An 18,657-nucleotide genomic window follows, 5' to 3' on the forward strand; every position below is an offset into this window, starting at 1 on the left:
ACACTATAGCGCTTCAGTCTTAAAGCTGGCTGTACATAACCCCACTCTCCTACGGTCATTAATTAGCTGTGTCTAGCGTGACCGCTAGCCTCTGTGCTTTGAGCCAATAGATCCTTGTGATGACTGAACTACTTTACTGAACTGAACTGAGCACACATCCATGTTATCGTGCCATGTAAACAAGTCCAACTTGAACGTTAAGCTTGTAAATTAGTTTATGGGGGTATGTGAACTGCCATTGGGCAGAAGGGATTACATACCCTGCCCTTAATATTAAGCATAGTGATGGTCACCTGTTTATATTATATTGTATGGATGAAAATGGCTGTACTTGGTATCAGGCTTGGAATTTCACCATTCTTTCACCACTTGGCCTTCAGTTGGGCATATTTGGTGGGGGGCACAAAGGCCACATGTCAGGGCACCAAGGCCAAAGTTAACTATACAGTAGTAGGCTATAAAAATGATCAAAGTTGTATTTAGCCTATTCACTGCAGTAGACCTGCATCACTGTATGAAACATTACAAAAACATGAAACATGACATATTACATAAAACTGTAAATCATCTGATCATCTAATATTTACAGATATCTAGGCTATATTTAACATTTATTTTATATTTGGCCTGTTATGAAATCATGTATTGAACAATTTAAGCACAGCTCAGCTTTAAGAAACTCAAACAGCCTAGATGCACGCTTAGCATTTTGTGATCATTAAGGCTACTTTCTCAAACTCTTAGTCAGCTGTCCTCTGATTTACCGATATCTAGGCAATATTTGTAACATTTATTTTGTATTTGGCCCGTTATGAAATCATGTGGAACAATTTAAACACATTGTAAAACTTAAAGAAAATGCAAATGCATCCATTCACCAAAACACACATTAGTATTCTACTCAGCCTCACGCAGACATACACACATCTGCATATACACATACACACACCACTCTTCTCACCTGCGTTGTGGACACGCTGAATGCACTGTACTACTGATGAGGACCCACATAAAGAATTGGGTCAGATATTTAATGAAGTGGACAGTCAGGTCCCAGACGTGTGAAGATGCAGCCTCGAGCTGCAAGGTCATAGCAGAGGAAGCTGCAACCTGTGTCGATCGAGAAGTACTACACACACCAGAGACATGCTATAGCTGCTGGTTCTGTGCTTGTGTGTGTGTGTGTGTGCATGTGTGTGCATGTATGACGTATATGTAGGCGATATTTGTAACATTTATTTTGTATTTGGCCCGTTATGAAACCATGTGGAACAATTTAAACACATTGTAAAACTTAAAGCCCAAATTTAGAGACATCCATGCATGTCGAAATTTACTGCAAATTCAAAACTGGATTACTCTGGAACGGCTAACTGTACAGGGGACTGCTTTACACCTTTGTGTTCGGTAAGGTCTTCTGTTTATTCCGATATATGGTTTGTCGTTTGTTAAACGAAGGGTTTGTGAAGTATTCCACCGAGATGAAGGGGTAGTGAGATGGGCAAAACCTTCAGTAGAATTTATGGTTAAATTAAATTATACTATTTACTTTTCTCGCGAACCGTTCACCACAGCAATTAGTGGCTAACATCGTTTAAAAGCTGAGAAAAAGCTCTTTCATGTGATACTTGTGTTGTCTGTGTGATGAGTAGGCTACTTAGCGAGTAGTTCAACTGAGAAGAATGTGTGAATTTGGACGCACTTTCTTTTTTGCGCTGTCACTTTCTCCACTGCGTAAAAGACAAAATTAATTTGCGCTGTGAATGCTAAGATTCTTTTGACAGGCCATGGGCTAAATAAAAATCGCTATTAGTAGGACGCAAAGCAGAATATTGAAAGAAGGGGGCACCAAGGCCACCGTGGCCTGTAAACCTCTGATTTTCAAAGGGGCATTACTGCCAACGCAGGGGGCAACGGCCATGGCCGTCGTGGCCGCCGTGAAATTCCTACCCTGCTTGGTATAATGGCAATGTCTAAAGCCCGATTTTGCCAAGATTTTGTTGTGCTGACAAATTTCCAGTGTCGGGCCCGAATATGAAAAGTCAGGAATGACGCCGAAGAAGGAAGCGTCTTGTAATGTGACATATTCAACGACCTGCGATTTATTGCCTGCGACGAGAAGGCTACGATAGATAAGCTACATGATCTTGTAATGGGGCCAGTCTTACGACCATGACGCGGCAAGAATTTGTGGTTCTCTGATCGCCAAATCTGACACAGTCGATCGTAAAAGACCATTGTGGAAGAAAAAAAAAATCGTGTAATCTGCACAGGCCATAAATCGTATGTCCAAGTACCTCGCTGTCTGATGATACTTGCCCTGTGTCCTGTGACTTGTTGAATGTGCTGTAATCATGCTGAAGTCTGAAAGCTTTAAATGTATTGTGTGTGTCCTCTGTGTGTGGCAGTTGGGGAGACAGCGGCGGGTAAGGCGTCCCGAAGCCTGGCGCAGCACATCCCGGGGCCCGGGGGCATGGAGGGCATGAAGGGGGCCGCGTCGGGTATTGTGGGCGATCTGGCGCGTACCCGCATGGCGCTAGACGAGAGAGGGCAGAAACTGGGCGAGCTGGACGAGCGGACGGCCGCCATGATGGCCAGCGCCGACTCCTTCTCCAAACACGCCCACGACGTGAGTGACTGTGATCTCTCTCGCTCTCTCTGCCATCACTTTCTTCTTTTTGCCCTCTGCCACCAACTACAAACTGAAGTTTCAGGGAGGTCTATCGATTATATTTGACTAAGACTAGCCACATATCAAGCTCTCTGCCAATGTATTTAATCTACTTTTACTCATCTCTGTAGTGTCATTAACAAGCCTTGTCTTTAGGAGATTCACACAGCACTAACACACAGCACCAACACCTCCTCAGAGCAAGGACACAGCAGTTTAGCTCAGCCTTTTCAGTATCTTCTGTGAATAGCAGATATTTCTTTTTTTTATCTCTCCTTCTCCATTTCTGCATGCACACTCTCCTGCTCTCTCTCACCATTTCCCCCTGTGTCTCTCCATCCTTATCCCTTTTTTTTAAACCCTTTCCACCACAGATGATGTTGAAGTACAAAGATAAGAAGTGGTACCAGCTCTGATGCCAGCGCCAGAGGGCCGATGTGGCTGAAGATCCCCTCTCTCTTCCTCTTCTTCCTCTTCCTCCACTTCTTTTCTCTCTCTCTCTCTCTTGCTCTCCTTTTCCTCCAATCCTCTTCTCATCCCTCCCTCCCTCCCTCCCGGAGGGCTGACTGATTGACAGACTGCCACTTCTTTATCCGAGCACAAAACTCGCCCCGTTCGACCTCGGTCATCTGAGGAGAGACAAGCGCACCAGAGGGACGGCGACCTTTCCCCCTGCCTCTCCACAACAGACCCCTGACCACCACCACCACCCCCTGCCCCCAGCCAGCCCGCGGAGCGCTGAGGAGAGAAGGAGAGAGGGAGGACGAGTGCAGAGGAGAACATGAGAAAGAGGAGTTGTCAAGACAAGGAGAGGAGGAACAGCCTTTGTGTGTCTTGTTCACATTAGCCACGCTGCCATACTACTACTGCTACTTACTGCTACTGCTGTTAAGGAGAGAGAAAAAAACTACTGAAGGACATATGAAGGACATCTCATGCCTCCTTCCTCTGAAAAGAACAGGAAGTAGATGAGGCCAAGTAATGCTGGGTGTTGTAGTTCCAGACACTGGGAAGGGAATGGGAAGGACACGACAGGCAGACATGACAGACTCTCCCTCTCTTTCCCACATCCAGTGACTTCAATCGCTTATCTGCTGTGTATTTTATATGTTTGCCCGCCCGCCCACCCCATGCCCTCTCCTATGCCCCCTCCCATGCCCTCTCCCATGCCCCCCTCCCATGCCCCCCTCACTGTCCCCTCCCATGCCCCCTCCCATGCCCCCCTCACTGTCCCCTCCATGCCCGTCCCATGCTGTTTTGTTTTTTTCCGGGGAAAAAAGCCAGATTGTCTTATTCAAAGATATCATGCTGATAATGATGAAGTAGTTCTATGACAGTCATGACTGTGATGATGATGATGATGATGATGAAGAATATGTTGTTGATGTTGAAGACGAGCCTGATAAAAATGCCATTAATTATACCTACTAAGGGCTGGTAGTTTGCAGTATGGAACACATATCCTTTGCTGGGGTCACCCTTGATCAGGCTGGGGATGTAAGCAGAGCAAAGCAGAGCTGACTTCGAGTCCCTTGCAGACTCTGCCTGTTACAGTATGATAGGATTTGCTGGGATCTTATCATAAAAAAAAACCTTAATATGGAGTTGGAATGTTTTTCCTTACACAGGTTATCACATGCATCACACACATTTTATGTATACTCACAGAAAATGCAAATGCATCCATTCACCAAAACACACATTAGTATTCTAATCAGCCTCACACAGACATACACACATCTGCATATACACATACACACACCACTCTCCTCACCTGCATTGTGGACACGCTGAATGCACTGTACTACTGATGAGGACCCACATAAAGAATTGGGTCAGATATTTAATGAAGTGGACAGTCAGGTCCCAGACGTGTGAAGATGCAGCCTCAAGCTGCAAGGTCATAGCAGAGGGAGCTGCAACCTGTGTCGATCGAGAAGTACTACACACACCAGAGACATGCTATAGCTGCAGGTTCTGTGCTTGTGTGTGCGTGTGTGTGTGTATGTATGATGTCAAGTGTTTTTCTTGTCTGTTTTTCTTTTAATGGCCGTGACGAGGCATATCATTAGTCGTTTGCCTGTCTGTGCACTTCCTGGTTAAAAAGTATGCTAACAATCTTAACGGCCCAGGCCTCTCCTGCTGAACTCTACGTGTGTGTGTGTGTGTGTGTGTGTGTGTGTGTGTGTGTGTGCGTGCGCGCGCGCTTGTTTGTTTGCAAGGGTGCTAGAGTGTATATGTGTGGTTGTCATTGTGTGTGTGTGTTTGTTTGCAAGGGTGCTAGAGTGTATATTGTATGTGTGTGGTTGTGTGCACGCGCTGGGGACAGACACTCACTGCATACATCTCGTGCGATGCCACATCACTCTCTTCACGTCACCTCGAGGGCCTTTGTCTCCTGCTGAACAGCACGTTTGTCTCATTTGTGTGATGTTTCCCGGTTTCGGCGTCATCACGGTGTACTGGACGACAGACAAATGCATGTGTCTCTCCCAGAGTTCGTGTCTGATTAATTTTGGTCAGTGTAAAGAGTCGCCTCAGCCAAATCCCACCCCCAACTCCCAAAACCTGCTGAAGCCCAACACCACCTCCCTCTCCTGTATTTGTTTTGCCATGCTGATATGCCAACCCAGATATGTGTATTCTTTACTGGAAGTACATATATGCAGGAATATATGTCTGTCTGCATATATTTATACAAAGTACATAGATACAGTATATTTTAAGGGATGTAGTTCCCGAATGGAGTTCTTTTTTTGTTGTCCTTGTAATCAGTTTGTTTATTTCAGATCACTTTTTGAAATACTTGGTTTTGATTTAGGCTACATTCTGTTTTGTTTAATTTATGAAGTCGCGAATGGTTTCTCTGTGGGAGCATCATCCTTTTTTCTGGCTTGTCCTTTTCCCTCTCCTCTCTCTCTCTCTCTCTCTCTCTCTCTCTCTCTCTCTCTCTGTAATCTACCAGTTTTTGTTTTGGATGTTCATTTCGATCACTTTGTTGTAAATATTGGGACACTTGGTTTTTTAGGCATTGACCATTCTGTTTTGTTTAATTTATGAAGAGGTCTTTTAGAGAACTGATGACATCATAGAGCACTCAGTGAGGTCTTTTTGTTTCTTATGGCATCATATTTTGTTTCTCTGTGGGAGCATCATCCTCTGTCCCTGACTTCTGGCTGAAGGCTTCTTTCCCCCTCTCTCTCTCTCTCTCTCTCTCTAACTCTACCAGTATGTTTGTTTGGATGTTCATTTGCGTTTTCTCTATCACTCGCTGCCAAATGTTGTAAATATTGGGACACTTGAAGTCTTAGTCACAGAGTGCTGATGTCAGCAAGGTGACATTGATGGCCATCTCTTGTTCTCTTTCTCTCCATCTCTCTCTTTCTCTGTCTCGGCTGCCAAAAGTGGCCCCACGCCGGGGCCCACTCCGACGGTCAATCAGAGAGGTCTTTTTAGAGAACTGATGACATCATAGAGCACTCAGTGAGGTCACTCCCTCCCGCCTGGAGCTCTTTGTTTCCGCTAGCGCATGCTCTTAGTCTGTGCAAGCGGTCATATGGGGTTTTGCACTATGAGTTTTTATGTTGTATTTATAATTCTGCCAGAAGTCATTTTGATTCATATTTTTGTAATTTTTTGCAAAGTGTTTTTTCTTCATTTTTTGTTTTGGCAGTTTTTGTGTGTGCGTCTGTGTGAAGGACCAAATCGCGTGATGCTGAAGGACCAAATCGTGATGCTGAAGGATACAGGCCGGTGTGCCGAAGGCAGGTCATCTGGGAGTGGCTCTCTTTCTCCGTCTCTCTATGATTCATCTTCAGTGTCTGCTCAATGATATTCTAATATATTTATATATTTGAAAATATATATATACTTTTAATTTCAAGATATTTCAAGATATAATACTTTTATTATATTATTTAAAAAATGAAGACTGCGTTTTCAAAATATCAAATTTGTGTGTATGAATGTGAGTGTGGCGAGTGTATCTAGCTATCGGTTTAGATATCTAGATATAGCTCTGTATCCAGTTCTGAATAGTTGGGCTATTCAGTGCGCGCTTGTGTTGCCAGGGGGCGCCATTTGTATGGGTGGAGCTCTGCTGGTGAGCTTTGGTGGAGCAAGCATGTTCTTTAGCGTTTACAGACTTGAAGCATTCATTATTGTCTCTCATCAAAGCGTCAGATTATTTTTTTGTGTGCTCTACCAATGTAAACTTTATTTTTTATTTCTGATATATCTTCTTTTTTTATTTGAGTGATATGTCTTTACTTTATCAGCAGGTAGGATCTTTCTTTCTGTTTATGTGTTCTATAACTTTTTTTTTGTTGAGAAAACATTGTTGTCATGCAAGCTTTTGGCCTCTCTGTCTAACTAAGCAGCCCACTCCAGTGCACGCCCCTCTCTCAGCACCAGACCTGAGACGTCGCTTGAGCCCAATGTTCCCCGGCATCTCACCTGCTGAGGATTTAAAAAAAAAAAAAAACTGGAGGGGAGTAGCATCGATTTGTTTTTATTTTTCTGGTTGTAGCCACTTCACTGTACAGTTTTCTGAAGCTTTCACATGGGTGTTTGTCTTAATCTGCTGCCACCTACAATGTAGAAACTCTGTTGATAGACATTACTGTGCAATGGAAAAAAATAAATGTAAAACCAATGTATTCAAATTGCGGGGTGTGGATGGCCTACTCTGTCTCTGTGGTTTCTCTGGTGGCCTAGTCGTGCACGTGCCTCACATGCTGTTCCTGAGGAATGTAGTGGTGATCACATGAGGTTGGACTCCGTTTAGTCGGAGAACAGAGAGCAAGAGTCTGAAAGATCATCACAGATGTGTTTGTTAGATTTCTGGATGGATATCAAAGATTTTTTTTTAAAACATCATAGTCAAAAATAGGAATGTATAGTTTAATGCGTACTAAAATACCGGTAGTTTTATCAGGTATTGAGCTACCCAGTGGTTCAAAGGCCAATTGTGTACTTGTGTCTATGATGCTGAACAGCTCATATATAGATTTAGAAGTGGAACTTAAAGAGAGCAGTCTGCAAATTTTCCACAAACCTTGATAGAATAAAATAAAAGTTGTTCTCGTGACCTTGGGTTGTCCAGAGAATGACACTAAAACAGCTTTGGGTTTGGCTCCCTACCAGCAAGAATAAAACAACACGCAGAAATCTTGGTTTGGCATAGGCTTAACATTTTACCCAACACATTACTTAGATGTCTCAGGTCTGTTATTTTCAAGTAAAGTAAAAAGAGCGTGTTTTATAGGCAAAAAAAAATAGAGAAAAAAATAGCTCTGCCTTGCTTGCATGAGTTTCAAATGGTCTTTTAAAGCAGATTTAAGATACTATGATTATCGGGCTCCAAACTCGAGCACTGCATGGCTCTTGCCTCTAGTCGTGAGGTGAGGAGCCTATCTGCTGGCTTGGCACAAGAGAGTGAGCCTTTAGATTGGGACCAGCAGATAGTCTGCTGACACTGACGAGGAGTCTTCAGCCCATAAAATGAAATAATTCTATGCTCCAGACTCCAATTTCATTATCTCCTCATTCCTCTTCCAACAAAAAAATGTCTATCTTATCAAGCCAGAAAAAATAGCCTAAATAATCTGAGTGTGAATGAGGTGATGTAGTGTCATTTCATTCAGAATTTATATTCACTGCAAAATCCTACAATTTGCCTTAACTGTTTGTGTGTTTGACTTTTGCTAAAAGCCACACACTGAGGATAGCCAGATCCAATAGACTCTGCTTGTCCTTACTGGTGCCACCAACAGATGGTGTTAGATGTTTATTTGTCAAACCAAAGATTTCATCTGGAGATGTATTCACCATAACTTGATTCAATGGTTAATGTCTGACACAAATCTAAATATGCCCCTCCAGAAGTTAACTATGCTTGTTATCAATAAAATAAGCTTTTATGAGGACGATTTTTTTTGGGGGGTTGGGTATTCATAGAACATTTTAAATGACAATAGTCGTCCTTTTAACTAGGTCATATTTTTGTCATTATGGTTACAATACGATATGATAACAATGGTGTGAAAAATAATGCATAGTTTTTGTTGAATCATATTTTATCAATCCTTCTTTTCCTGAGAGTGGCGCCAAAGAGTGTCCAATATGCTCTGAGCGAAACCCAAGCGCGCCTAATGTGGTACCGAAAGAGAAGAAACTTCATTCCGGTGAGGAAAGTGGGACTCACATGGGCCCTGTGTTAATACTTCTAGACGTGGTTTGTTTTTATTCTTGTGAGAAGTGAGCAGTTGTACAAGAAAACTCTGTGACGTCCACAGATTCGCAATGCCATTGCAGAGAATGCTGTCAAGAGCGCATGCCACATGAGCGAGTGAGTAGCCTAACAGAAGAAATGAACAACGGCAAGCTCGCTGTCACATCTCACTACGGAGATATGCCACCGTTCAATGCCGGCGCCGTGGTTTCCAGACTTCTCTTGGGCTGAAAGCAGAAATGGAAGGATCGGTGGGTAAACCTTTTATGTTTGCTTATTTTCGCATAAGAGAAGCTTTTGAAACCACTTTTCATTAACGAGTTGATTTATTTTGCGAGCTCAACGGACGGAAAATGTTACATGGGCTTCATTGACGAGAACAACAGTGGCGCAATCAAGTCATGCGTACGGACGCCAGACATTAAACAATGTGTCTCCACTATTTTGTGTAACTGTCTGGGAGCGCCGGCATGAGTTTACGGCTGAGCTAGATCTCGTTGTTGTGCAGATATATGTTTAATAAGTCGCCTACTACTACTGGCACGTCCGTATCAAATGTATATGCGATGCATGGTACTCCGCACCTGACAGGATTCAGAGGTACCAGATTCCTGTTAGAACCTTATTGACACGTCACCTGGAAGGTGTTCACACCCCGCCGGATTAGTTTGGAAAGGATGGAGCTGTAGGAACCAAACTGACTGCTTTGTGCCGCGACATGCTCGATTACTGAGCGCCGGAGAATGTAAACACACACCTGAACCGAAGAGACTTTCCGCCGCTGCTCAAACATGACGAGTAACGGCCCCAGCATCGTTTTCGAGTGGCTCAAAGCTCTCCAGCTCTGCCAGTATGTCGAATCTTTCGTAGATAACGGCTACGACGACCTGGAAGTTTGCAAACAGATTGGGGAGCCCGACTTGGACGCTATTGGCGTGTTCAATTCGCACCACAGGATAAAGGTGCTGAATGCTGTGTCGCGACTGAAAGAGGAGGACAAGAAATTAGCCCCGGGGCACTACTTCACCTTAGAACCGGTGGTTACGATATCAAACCCACACACAACATCCCTCAGAAGTGAAGGCAACCATAAGGACTCTAGATTATGGACAGATTCCACATGGGATAGCAGTGGATTAAAATCCAGGTTCACCCCGGGAAACAACAATCTATTGCTTGGACACTGTCAAGAACCAGTGACTTACCCAAAGCTGAAACTGAAGATCATGATAAGAGATAAACTTCTGAAAGATGGCATCGACCTTGGCTGTCTACCCTACTCTAAAGAGGTGTGTACACTAATTGTCCTATACCAGAAATGGGACCATTTTCCAAAAAGCTTTAAAGTGTTACAATCAGTTCACCTGAGGCTATTCAGACCAGCAGTCTGCACTATATCATGACTATGGGTGCATCAGGAAGCTTTCTGGAAACTGGTCCCCTGGTCAGTTGATATTAGTTGCTCTCAGATCAGATGATTTCGCCTTAGCCATATCAGCACACAGTATGAACTTAAACAGGACCCTCGTTAGGCCTTTGCTTCTTTCTCATTCTTTTCCCCACAATTCTGATACCACGTACATGGTATGTAAAGTAAGTGTATACATTCATGTCACCTATAAACTCTGTGACCTAAGCCATCATCCACACAGAACAGCATGATATTTGCAAGCATTGACAGCCTGTTTGATCACCAATATTCCAGAACTCTGCAAGAAAGTGGGTGGGAGGGGTGAGGTGGGGTACATTTTTATAAGCTGCTTGAGATGTTCTGTGGAGTTCTGTGGGATTCTGCAGTCTAAATTGAGGCCATTACTCATCCCTGGTCCTAGGGGGCCTACCACTCACCTCCAGCTCTGCGCCGATCAATAGCCTCAGACAGGCTGGGCTGGAGGCCATTACCCCCTAAGATTAACCTTAATGGACTGATTAAGAGGAAAGTAATCTCAATAAAGCCTCTGTTTAGTTAAGAACCTCCTCGGCAGCCCAGGTGCTGCTGCCAATCATTTGGCTGATAACAATCAGTAAACCCCATGGGTTTAGGGTAGCAGACAGCGTTAACAGAGGTGTAATGAATACACTGATGCTGAGTCAGCTGTTCTGGAACCCTGGCTAGAGCAGTATGTCATAGAACATTGGGCTGTCTCACTGTAGGTTTCCAGTCTGACTCAGCGGGAGAGAGAGAGGATTCATCTTTGTCCTAAACACCTTAAAGAATGGAACACAGCCTGGTCTGATAATTGTTTCAAGCACAGCGTGCATCATTCATAAGTAATGTGAAAACGCATGGCTGCTATGGGATGGCAGTTCTGAGGTTAATTGCACGTGGCAGATGATATGTTGGATGAGGGTCTGTCTGATGTAGGTGGTGAACAAGAGCTGTGAGCTGTGTCCTGGAGCTACTCAGCTGCTGTCCTTTTGTAGTCTGGCAGAGAGACAGCAGGATCAGCGGGGGCAGTCGTCTGCAGGTAGCAAGTGCTGTTGAAGTGCCACTTTACCTGGGATCTCATGAGGGCTTTCACGCATCTAGGTGTTTGTTATAATCATCATTATCAATGATAGTATCCTCATCCTTTTGCTCATAGTTGCATAGTTAATCCTATCATCAGTGCTCACATTTGTCATCTTAATCTTAATCTATCATGAATGTTATTGATAGCGAAAGATGAGTTTAAACTCATCTACCTGACCGATATCCTGGCGCTTTTGTCCGAAGCGACATACAAATAGCAACAATACAATAATTAAGTTTAACAGTAAACAATTTAAAAAGTTGGTAAGACTACAGCAAGGAGAACAGCAAACAATGTCAATTCAATCAATAGCCTTATGAAAATAAATAAATACTATAATATACAAACCATAACGCATAAGAAACGCTTAATAAACTAAGTGCATGTTGAACAGATATGCCTTTAGACCCCTCTTGAAAGACCCAAAACTATCACAGGAACGGAGAGCACTGGGCAACTCATTCCACCAACAAGGAACCCCTGAGGAAAAGAGAAAAGAGAATTTGACCTAGTGTTTATAGCTGGTCGACACAACAGGCGCTTATCAGAGCGCAGTGGACGGTTGGGGATATACATCTAGATCATTGAATTAAGGGAGCAGGGAGCAGATCCAGTCAGTGTCCTATAGTCCAAAGTGAGAGATTTAAATTTAATTCTGACCACTATAGAGAGCCTTTATAACTGGTGGGGATGAAACCACCCAGCCTACAAAAATGTTCCATCACGGTGTAGGGCCTAATGTCCTCTCCCTGACCGCTGATGCATTACTTGTTGTCTTTCGCTTTAAATAGAACAGGTGAGATTTCTCCACAGCCATTACATCCATCAGCGTCTACTAGAGCGCTGGAGAAAAGTGCGTTTTTCCCAGGCCTGGCTGGCTCCTGTGGCCGTTTTCAGAAGAGGGTGTTTTATTTGAAGTGATGCTTCGTGCTCTGTTGGTTTGTATCCGTGTCTGGCAGCCGGAGGAGGAGGGGTGGCTGAGATTACTCTCATTAAAAAAGAATGAGTGAATGAATGGGGACTTCCTCCCTCCCCTCTGCCACTGTCATGCTGCTGTCAACCACCCCCTCACCGCACCCCCTCCACCCTTCCACCCCACCCGTGCCTCCTGTGCGCTGTGCCTTGTGCCCTCCCAAAAGCCTTGCATGCACATCACTGGCAACACGTGGTGACATGCAGATGATGCCTCATGCCTGCCTGCTGGGCTTTGCTCTCCGCTGCCTGCACTGCCTCCTTGCCAGCGCAAGTGGTTTTTGTCATTTTGTGCGGTTTGGTTTGTCCATTTTGTTTGTCCTTTCTGGCTTGATTTTTTACAACAACAAAAATCAGATTCAAGCAAGAAGTCGTTAGCTTGCGATTTGAAGTTACTGGCCACTTTTTGACGAGACATGTTCAAAATAGGACAGAATGAATGTGCTTCCTTACTGTCGGCCAGATTTCAGCGGGTTCATTTCAGTGCCAGCCTCCACTGAGACCCCTGTCTCTCCATCAGCCTGTCCTGCCCTGAGGCCTTCTGCCGTAGCCTGCGGTCAGAGGACACCAGCGGCCAGGCAGCGGCCCCGGACCCTTGTGTTTGTCTGCGTTTGTTGGGTCTGAACGTCTCCCGATGGCATATGGGTGTGAGAGGAGAGCAGCAGATTGCTGCGGTCCTCTGCGTGCCATCCCCTCTCGCTCTGCTTGTCAGTTTAAAGGGATTAGACCGTTCATCTGCCGGCCTCATTATTCTGCTTGGGCTGCACGGTCACAAGTGGTTCTGATCAGAGTGCGAGGCAGGCGGGCGGATGGGCAGGCGGACATGCGGGTAAGCAGGCCGGGGACTCGCTGGGCTGGTAGCGGCGCAGCCGTGGCGTCAGCCCTGCTCGTCAGAGACAAACCCAGACAGCTTCGGTGCGTGGGGAATCCCGCTTACGGGATGATCGGGTTAGAGGGGTCATTTTGGACCAGCAAACACTGGCATGTGTCTGTCTGACCGGTCACACTCAGAATGTCAGCCAAGGGTGAATGACCTTTGGAAGCAGTTTTCAAGTTTTCATACTGGGATGGGATTCCCACTGGCAGTACTGCAGGGCATTTATATATTAGGGGATTTAGAGATTCTAGCTTGAACTGTCAGGAGAACCTGGTTAGACTGAATCCAGCTGATCACTACAAAGCACCAACTTTTTTAAAACTATGAGCCAAGACCTAAAGTCAGTGAGCTGCGGTTATTAGTATGTAAGCCTTAGCGAATTTTACAGGGTTAAACATAACATCCTTTGTCTTCAAAACAGCCATACTCTTTCTTTTAATCCTGTTACACAAGTTTCCAGGGAAGTACTGGGTCATTCTTTGAGGAACAATTCTCTGGTTCCTTATTACACAGGATGGAAATCTCCTTAGAACATCCATCTACCGGTTCCGTGATGGTGGTCTTTGAATGTGCCGCAACCAGGCTTCTTATAGGCATTGGTGATGCAGCGACTGCATTCCCTTTTCTTTTGTAGCAAGAGAAGACTTCACAGTGTGCTGATGGTCTCGCTTTTACACACACACACACCTACACACACACACACACACACACACACACACACACACACACACACTACACACACACACACACTACACACACACACACACACACACACTACACACTACACACACACACACACACTACACACACACACACACTACACACACTACACACACACACTACACACACACACACATACACACAACCAGGATATCTGTGCTCAGATTTTCCGTATAAAGCTCATAAAAGATTCAGGGTGCTAAGTGCAGGGAAGCACTTTGTGACTCACCACTGACCTTATACTGCATCCCAACTTTAACAAACATCCACACACACTCGGGTTTGCAAGACACACACACACACACACACATGCACATGCACTCTTTCTCTCCGACTCGGTGACCCTGTTCAACAGCATACACTCATACCGGGACACACATCACAACACACTTCCCTTCTCTCTCTGGCCCAAGAGGGCCATGTCAGAGCACACAGTCACTGTCACCTCAGAGGAGGTTTTGGGAACACACGGCTTCATCTCCACCAGGCCTCCGCCTGACGCCGAACAAGTTTTCAAAATGTTAAAATGCCTCCCTTGCCTGTTTTGTCCCTGTCATGTGCCCTTGCAGGCCTTGAGGCAACATGGTTTGACCTTATCGTTTTCTGTGCTTCCTGTGTTGTGAGGGGCTAGGCCCGAATGAATGCGCTTTTCTGCCAGTCGGTGGCATTTGTGCCCCGGGTCGTTGGCGGGGGTTGAGGCACAGAGCTGCTGGTGAAGTGTTGTTTGACATCAGCGGCCCAGCAGGATGTGTTCTCTGAACAGAGATGACAGTTGCAGAACTCTGGCATCCCATGGTGCACCACTGCAACGCTGAGAGCTCTGTGTGGATGTTGGGGTAGGGGTGTACGCTGTGACCTGGGATCACAAGACAAGTTTGTCACATAACTACAGATGTTAACTCCTCATCTGTGAGAGCAAACGGATACAATATTTAAGCATAAAAAAGTTACTGCAACTTTAAAAGAAAATTCCGGTTTTTAGCACTTTAAGGCCCTTTTCTGGTTTGTTTTGGATGAACTAGAGTGGTGGACACCGAAATTTTGACGATTGGTCCTGTCTCGTCTTTTCTAACTCGTTTTGAATTGCCTTTGACTTCTCAGGGTGGCTGGCAATGGGCATACTGTAGTAGGCTACTCAAACATGTCCTAAAACAACCCTTAACGTTCATTTTCAAAACTGTGCAACTCACCGAGTGGTTAGTGGTGTTCGTTGATGTTCCAAAACAAGTAGCGTAGCGAAATACAGTTTCTGTCGTCTTTTATTTGCCATTTTGTAAAATCCCATTGATTTCTGTTGGAAGACTCATTGCACGTTGATATTACTGCGCCACCGTCTATGCTTCAGGCTCAAATATTGAGCGGATATATTTGATACATTTGATACATTGCACCGGTGAGTTGCACAGTTTTGAAAACGAACGTTAAGGGTTGTTTTAGGACATGTTTGAGTAGCCTACTACAGTATGCCCATTGCCAGCCACCCTGAGAAGTCAAAGGCGATTCAAAACGAGTCAGAAAAGTCGAGACAGGACCAATCGTCAAAATTTCGGTGTCCACCACTCTAGTTCATCCAAAACAAAACAGAAAAGGGCCTTAAAGTGCTAAAAAACGGAATTTTCCTTTAACAATACACACGTTTTGGAGGAAGTTTGCAGCTGCAAAACAAGAAAATGTCTTAAAATGCTCTGTGGCTAAAAATAAAACGAACGCTTCTTTCACTTCTTTCACATTGTCATTTGGATGGTAAGATGAAGACTTTGCCCTTAAGGGACTTTTTGTGGGATGTCTTAGATGAGATTTAAACAAAAGAACAACTCCAAATCAAATTGGTTGAAAAAGTCACAGATTACACTGTTTTGTTTTTGTTTGTCATTTGCCTTTTGGCAAGCGCTGGTGTTGCCAGATGTCCAGACCCATAATTTCAAGGCCCCTTCAACAAACACTGACAGAAGTAAACAGCCAAACAAACACACACACACACTTGCATGCACACACAAAAATGCCTTCTCTGGTTAGTGATGGTCAGTCCTCATCCTGTATGACTGTTTATCTCTGTGTTTTGGAATCAGAGCTGGCCACAGATGGCCGAGGCCACACCACCGCAAGTAAGCCTGGGGACCGCCACGTTATGTCCACCTCATTTCATTCACAGGAAACACTTGACCCGAGGGCCAGCGAGCACAGCTGTGTCACAAGCGCGTCTTTAACACTGTCATGTCATGTCAGCCTTGTGGTTCATTGTCATGGCCAAACTGCAACTACACACACACACATACACACACACACATTGCACACACACATACACATTTGCTCACACACACACAGGCATACTCAAGCTAGACTTGATCCAAATACTCTAAACATTAGAGATTAGTGCTTTTGTGTCTTGGAATCACAACAGAGGCAAAACATGGTCTCCCTTAGTACTATTTAGTCCTGCTGATGAGTTAATAAATCTTGCATATAAATCTGAGTTATTGTTATGCAGTAGCCTGTTGTGTGTGTGTGTGTGTGTGTGTGTGTGTGTGTGTGTGTGTGTGTGTGTGTGTGTGTGTGGCTGTTTGTGCCTCCCGCAGGAGTATATTTGCTGCCTCATCTCACACACCTGATGATCTGCTAGATCAGCTGGCGTTATTCTCCTACAGCGCCAGACAAAAGCAATGTCACTGGGAAATGTGGACTGTAGATGTAACATTAGTTTCCTAGGGATATGGTTCACGTGTGTTTTAGTGTATATGGTGATCAGGGTTCTCTTAGTCTCAGGGCCTCCCTGGGGTTGAGCACATCCCATATATGGCCATCCTGTATATTCTGGTATGGTTACTGATGGAGAAGGTGAGAGTTCTTCTTTAGATCCTTTGGCAACAGAACACTTGGCACACTAATGTGAAGATGCGTAAACTCTTCCTGCACTAAATGATAGAGCAGATCTGCTCTACGGTGCTATTTGTGTGACGTCATCTCACCGCCAAATGCATGTGACTGCTCGTTTGTGTTGTTTTGATCTGGTTTGGTTTCCTGGGACTGTGCTGACGGTTCTCCGCAGCCAGTCTATGTAACCGTCAGCAGTCGGAGTGGCTCGCTCGATCAGGCTCTTGAACCGGTTCCATGGACAGAGAGCGTTCCGTCTGTGGGATTAGAGGGCTTAGATGAGATTACCTCTCCCAATCAGTGTTATTTCACACAAGGGCCGGGCCTCGGCTGGAAAACGCAACTGACCTCTCGCGCCCAATTTTTTTTTTTTTTTTTTTTTTTTTTTTTTTTTGCCAGTCTGCCGTCATTTAAAGCCAGTGAGCATTTAGTAGTAGTAGTGCAGTGCGTGAGGAGATCCCTCTGAGGAGGAGAGGGGAGGATCTCGCCTGACTGTCCTTCGCTCCTCTGTGTTCCCATTGGCAGTTGGGCCCCCCTCAGCATTGGGCTAAAGTTTGAGGGACATGGGAACTTAAATGATTGCAAAGAAAACTTTACACACGCAATTACCATCTGGGGCTCTTTAATGAGCAAGGCTGTGAAATAGAAGCAGGAAGTTTCTTTCTTTGTGTGTGTGTGAGGGGGGTTGTATTTGAGAGGTTTATGACCCCCCCCCCCGTCTCTTGTCTCGTACCCCATGGATGAGTAAGCGCAGGCCTCTCTCCCTCGGCCCTTGTGAGCGAGGCCTTGATGAAGCGCCAGCCCTCTGGCCTCGCCGTGGGGTCGCGTGGGAGCGAGAGTTGTTTATGAGCCTGGAGGAAGAGCCTGCGGTCAGGCTGTCACAGGCCGCCTGTGTCCGAGAAGTGAACCCTCTTCGCTTTGTTCATGAGCAGAAAATTAGTATTATTATATCATGCATCTTACTGAGTCACTCCCTTCTCACATTGTTGCGTTTACATTTTGTGAGTCCAACTGTAATGCGCATGACTCCATCCAAAGAATCTTGCATATCTTGCTAATCTGTTGCTTGTCTCATTCCAAGTGCCTTAGAACAAAGACCTCACTAGGTTGATGTTGAGAGAAATGAATGAAGTAATGGGATTCTGTGTCTACAGCTGGGTGTTGGCATGGATGCTCCACGGATCTCATTTGATTCTGATTAAGATATAAAGGAATGAGATGTTAATTCCTATATATAAGCTTTCCATATTCAGAGAGATGTTTAAAAAGATTTAAAGTTGGGTCACCTATAGCTGTAGGCCCATTGTATTGTTGTCATCTGCCACAGAACCCTGGTTCTGAATTCATTGCCGGGGCTGCCTGTCGGGGTTTTTTCTACCTTCTGCTTGCTGCAGCCCCAGAACCCCAGAGCGGAAATGAGCTTTTAATTAATGCTGTAATTTTCCATTAGGTAGACAACTGTCATTGGGCCTTGAGGCTAGGGGGCTGTTGGCCAGATAGTGGTCGGTCTGATGGAGGGTTTGGATGGGTTGTTAATAGGCCACGCCATGCTCCATGCTCTGCCAGGCTGTGGAAGTGAAATCAATGCAGTTGGGTCTGGCCATCAGCATGGGCATAAAGGAGGGAAAAGAGCCATTTTACTGCCCTGCCCAGCTGATTACATGCTCCAGAGCACAATCAATGTTGGTGTGGGGCTGCTGTCCACTGCCTCTTAAATCTGTACGCCTGGCTAGGGTCAGGCCAGAGTGAGATGAGATGGGATGGGATGAGCAGGGAGGAGGGGATAAAGGTGAGCTGCCCT

The 18,657-nt window shown here is 45.1% G+C and overlaps 2 protein-coding genes across 12 annotated transcripts in view; both read left to right on the plus strand.

Annotated features, from left to right (window-relative positions):
• The window catches only part of stxbp5b (syntaxin binding protein 5b (tomosyn)), a 35,973-nt gene extending 32,144 nt beyond the window's left edge, over positions 1-3,829 (plus strand). For all 11 annotated transcript variants that reach the window (XM_048228428.1, XM_048228439.1, XM_048228430.1 and 8 more), the window contains 2 exons: positions 2,409-2,629; positions 3,046-3,829. In XM_048228428.1, the coding sequence (XP_048084385.1) occupies positions 2,409-2,629; positions 3,046-3,087 (263 nt within the window). In that variant the 3' untranslated portion in view covers positions 3,088-3,829. The remainder of the gene's footprint in view (positions 1-2,408; positions 2,630-3,045) is intronic.
• A 5,038-nt stretch (positions 3,830-8,867) lies between these two features.
• The window catches only part of sash1b (SAM and SH3 domain containing 1b), an 83,027-nt gene continuing 73,237 nt past the window's right edge, over positions 8,868-18,657 (plus strand). The window contains exon 1 of the mRNA XM_048228354.1: positions 8,868-10,192. Within this exon, the coding sequence (XP_048084311.1) occupies positions 9,695-10,192 (498 nt within the window). The 5' untranslated portion in view covers positions 8,868-9,694. The remainder of the gene's footprint in view (positions 10,193-18,657) is intronic.

The sequence above is a fragment of the Alosa alosa genome, chromosome 19 (assembly GCF_017589495.1).
Source record: "Alosa alosa isolate M-15738 ecotype Scorff River chromosome 19, AALO_Geno_1.1, whole genome shotgun sequence".
Lineage (NCBI taxonomy): Eukaryota > Metazoa > Chordata > Actinopteri > Clupeiformes > Clupeidae > Alosa > Alosa alosa.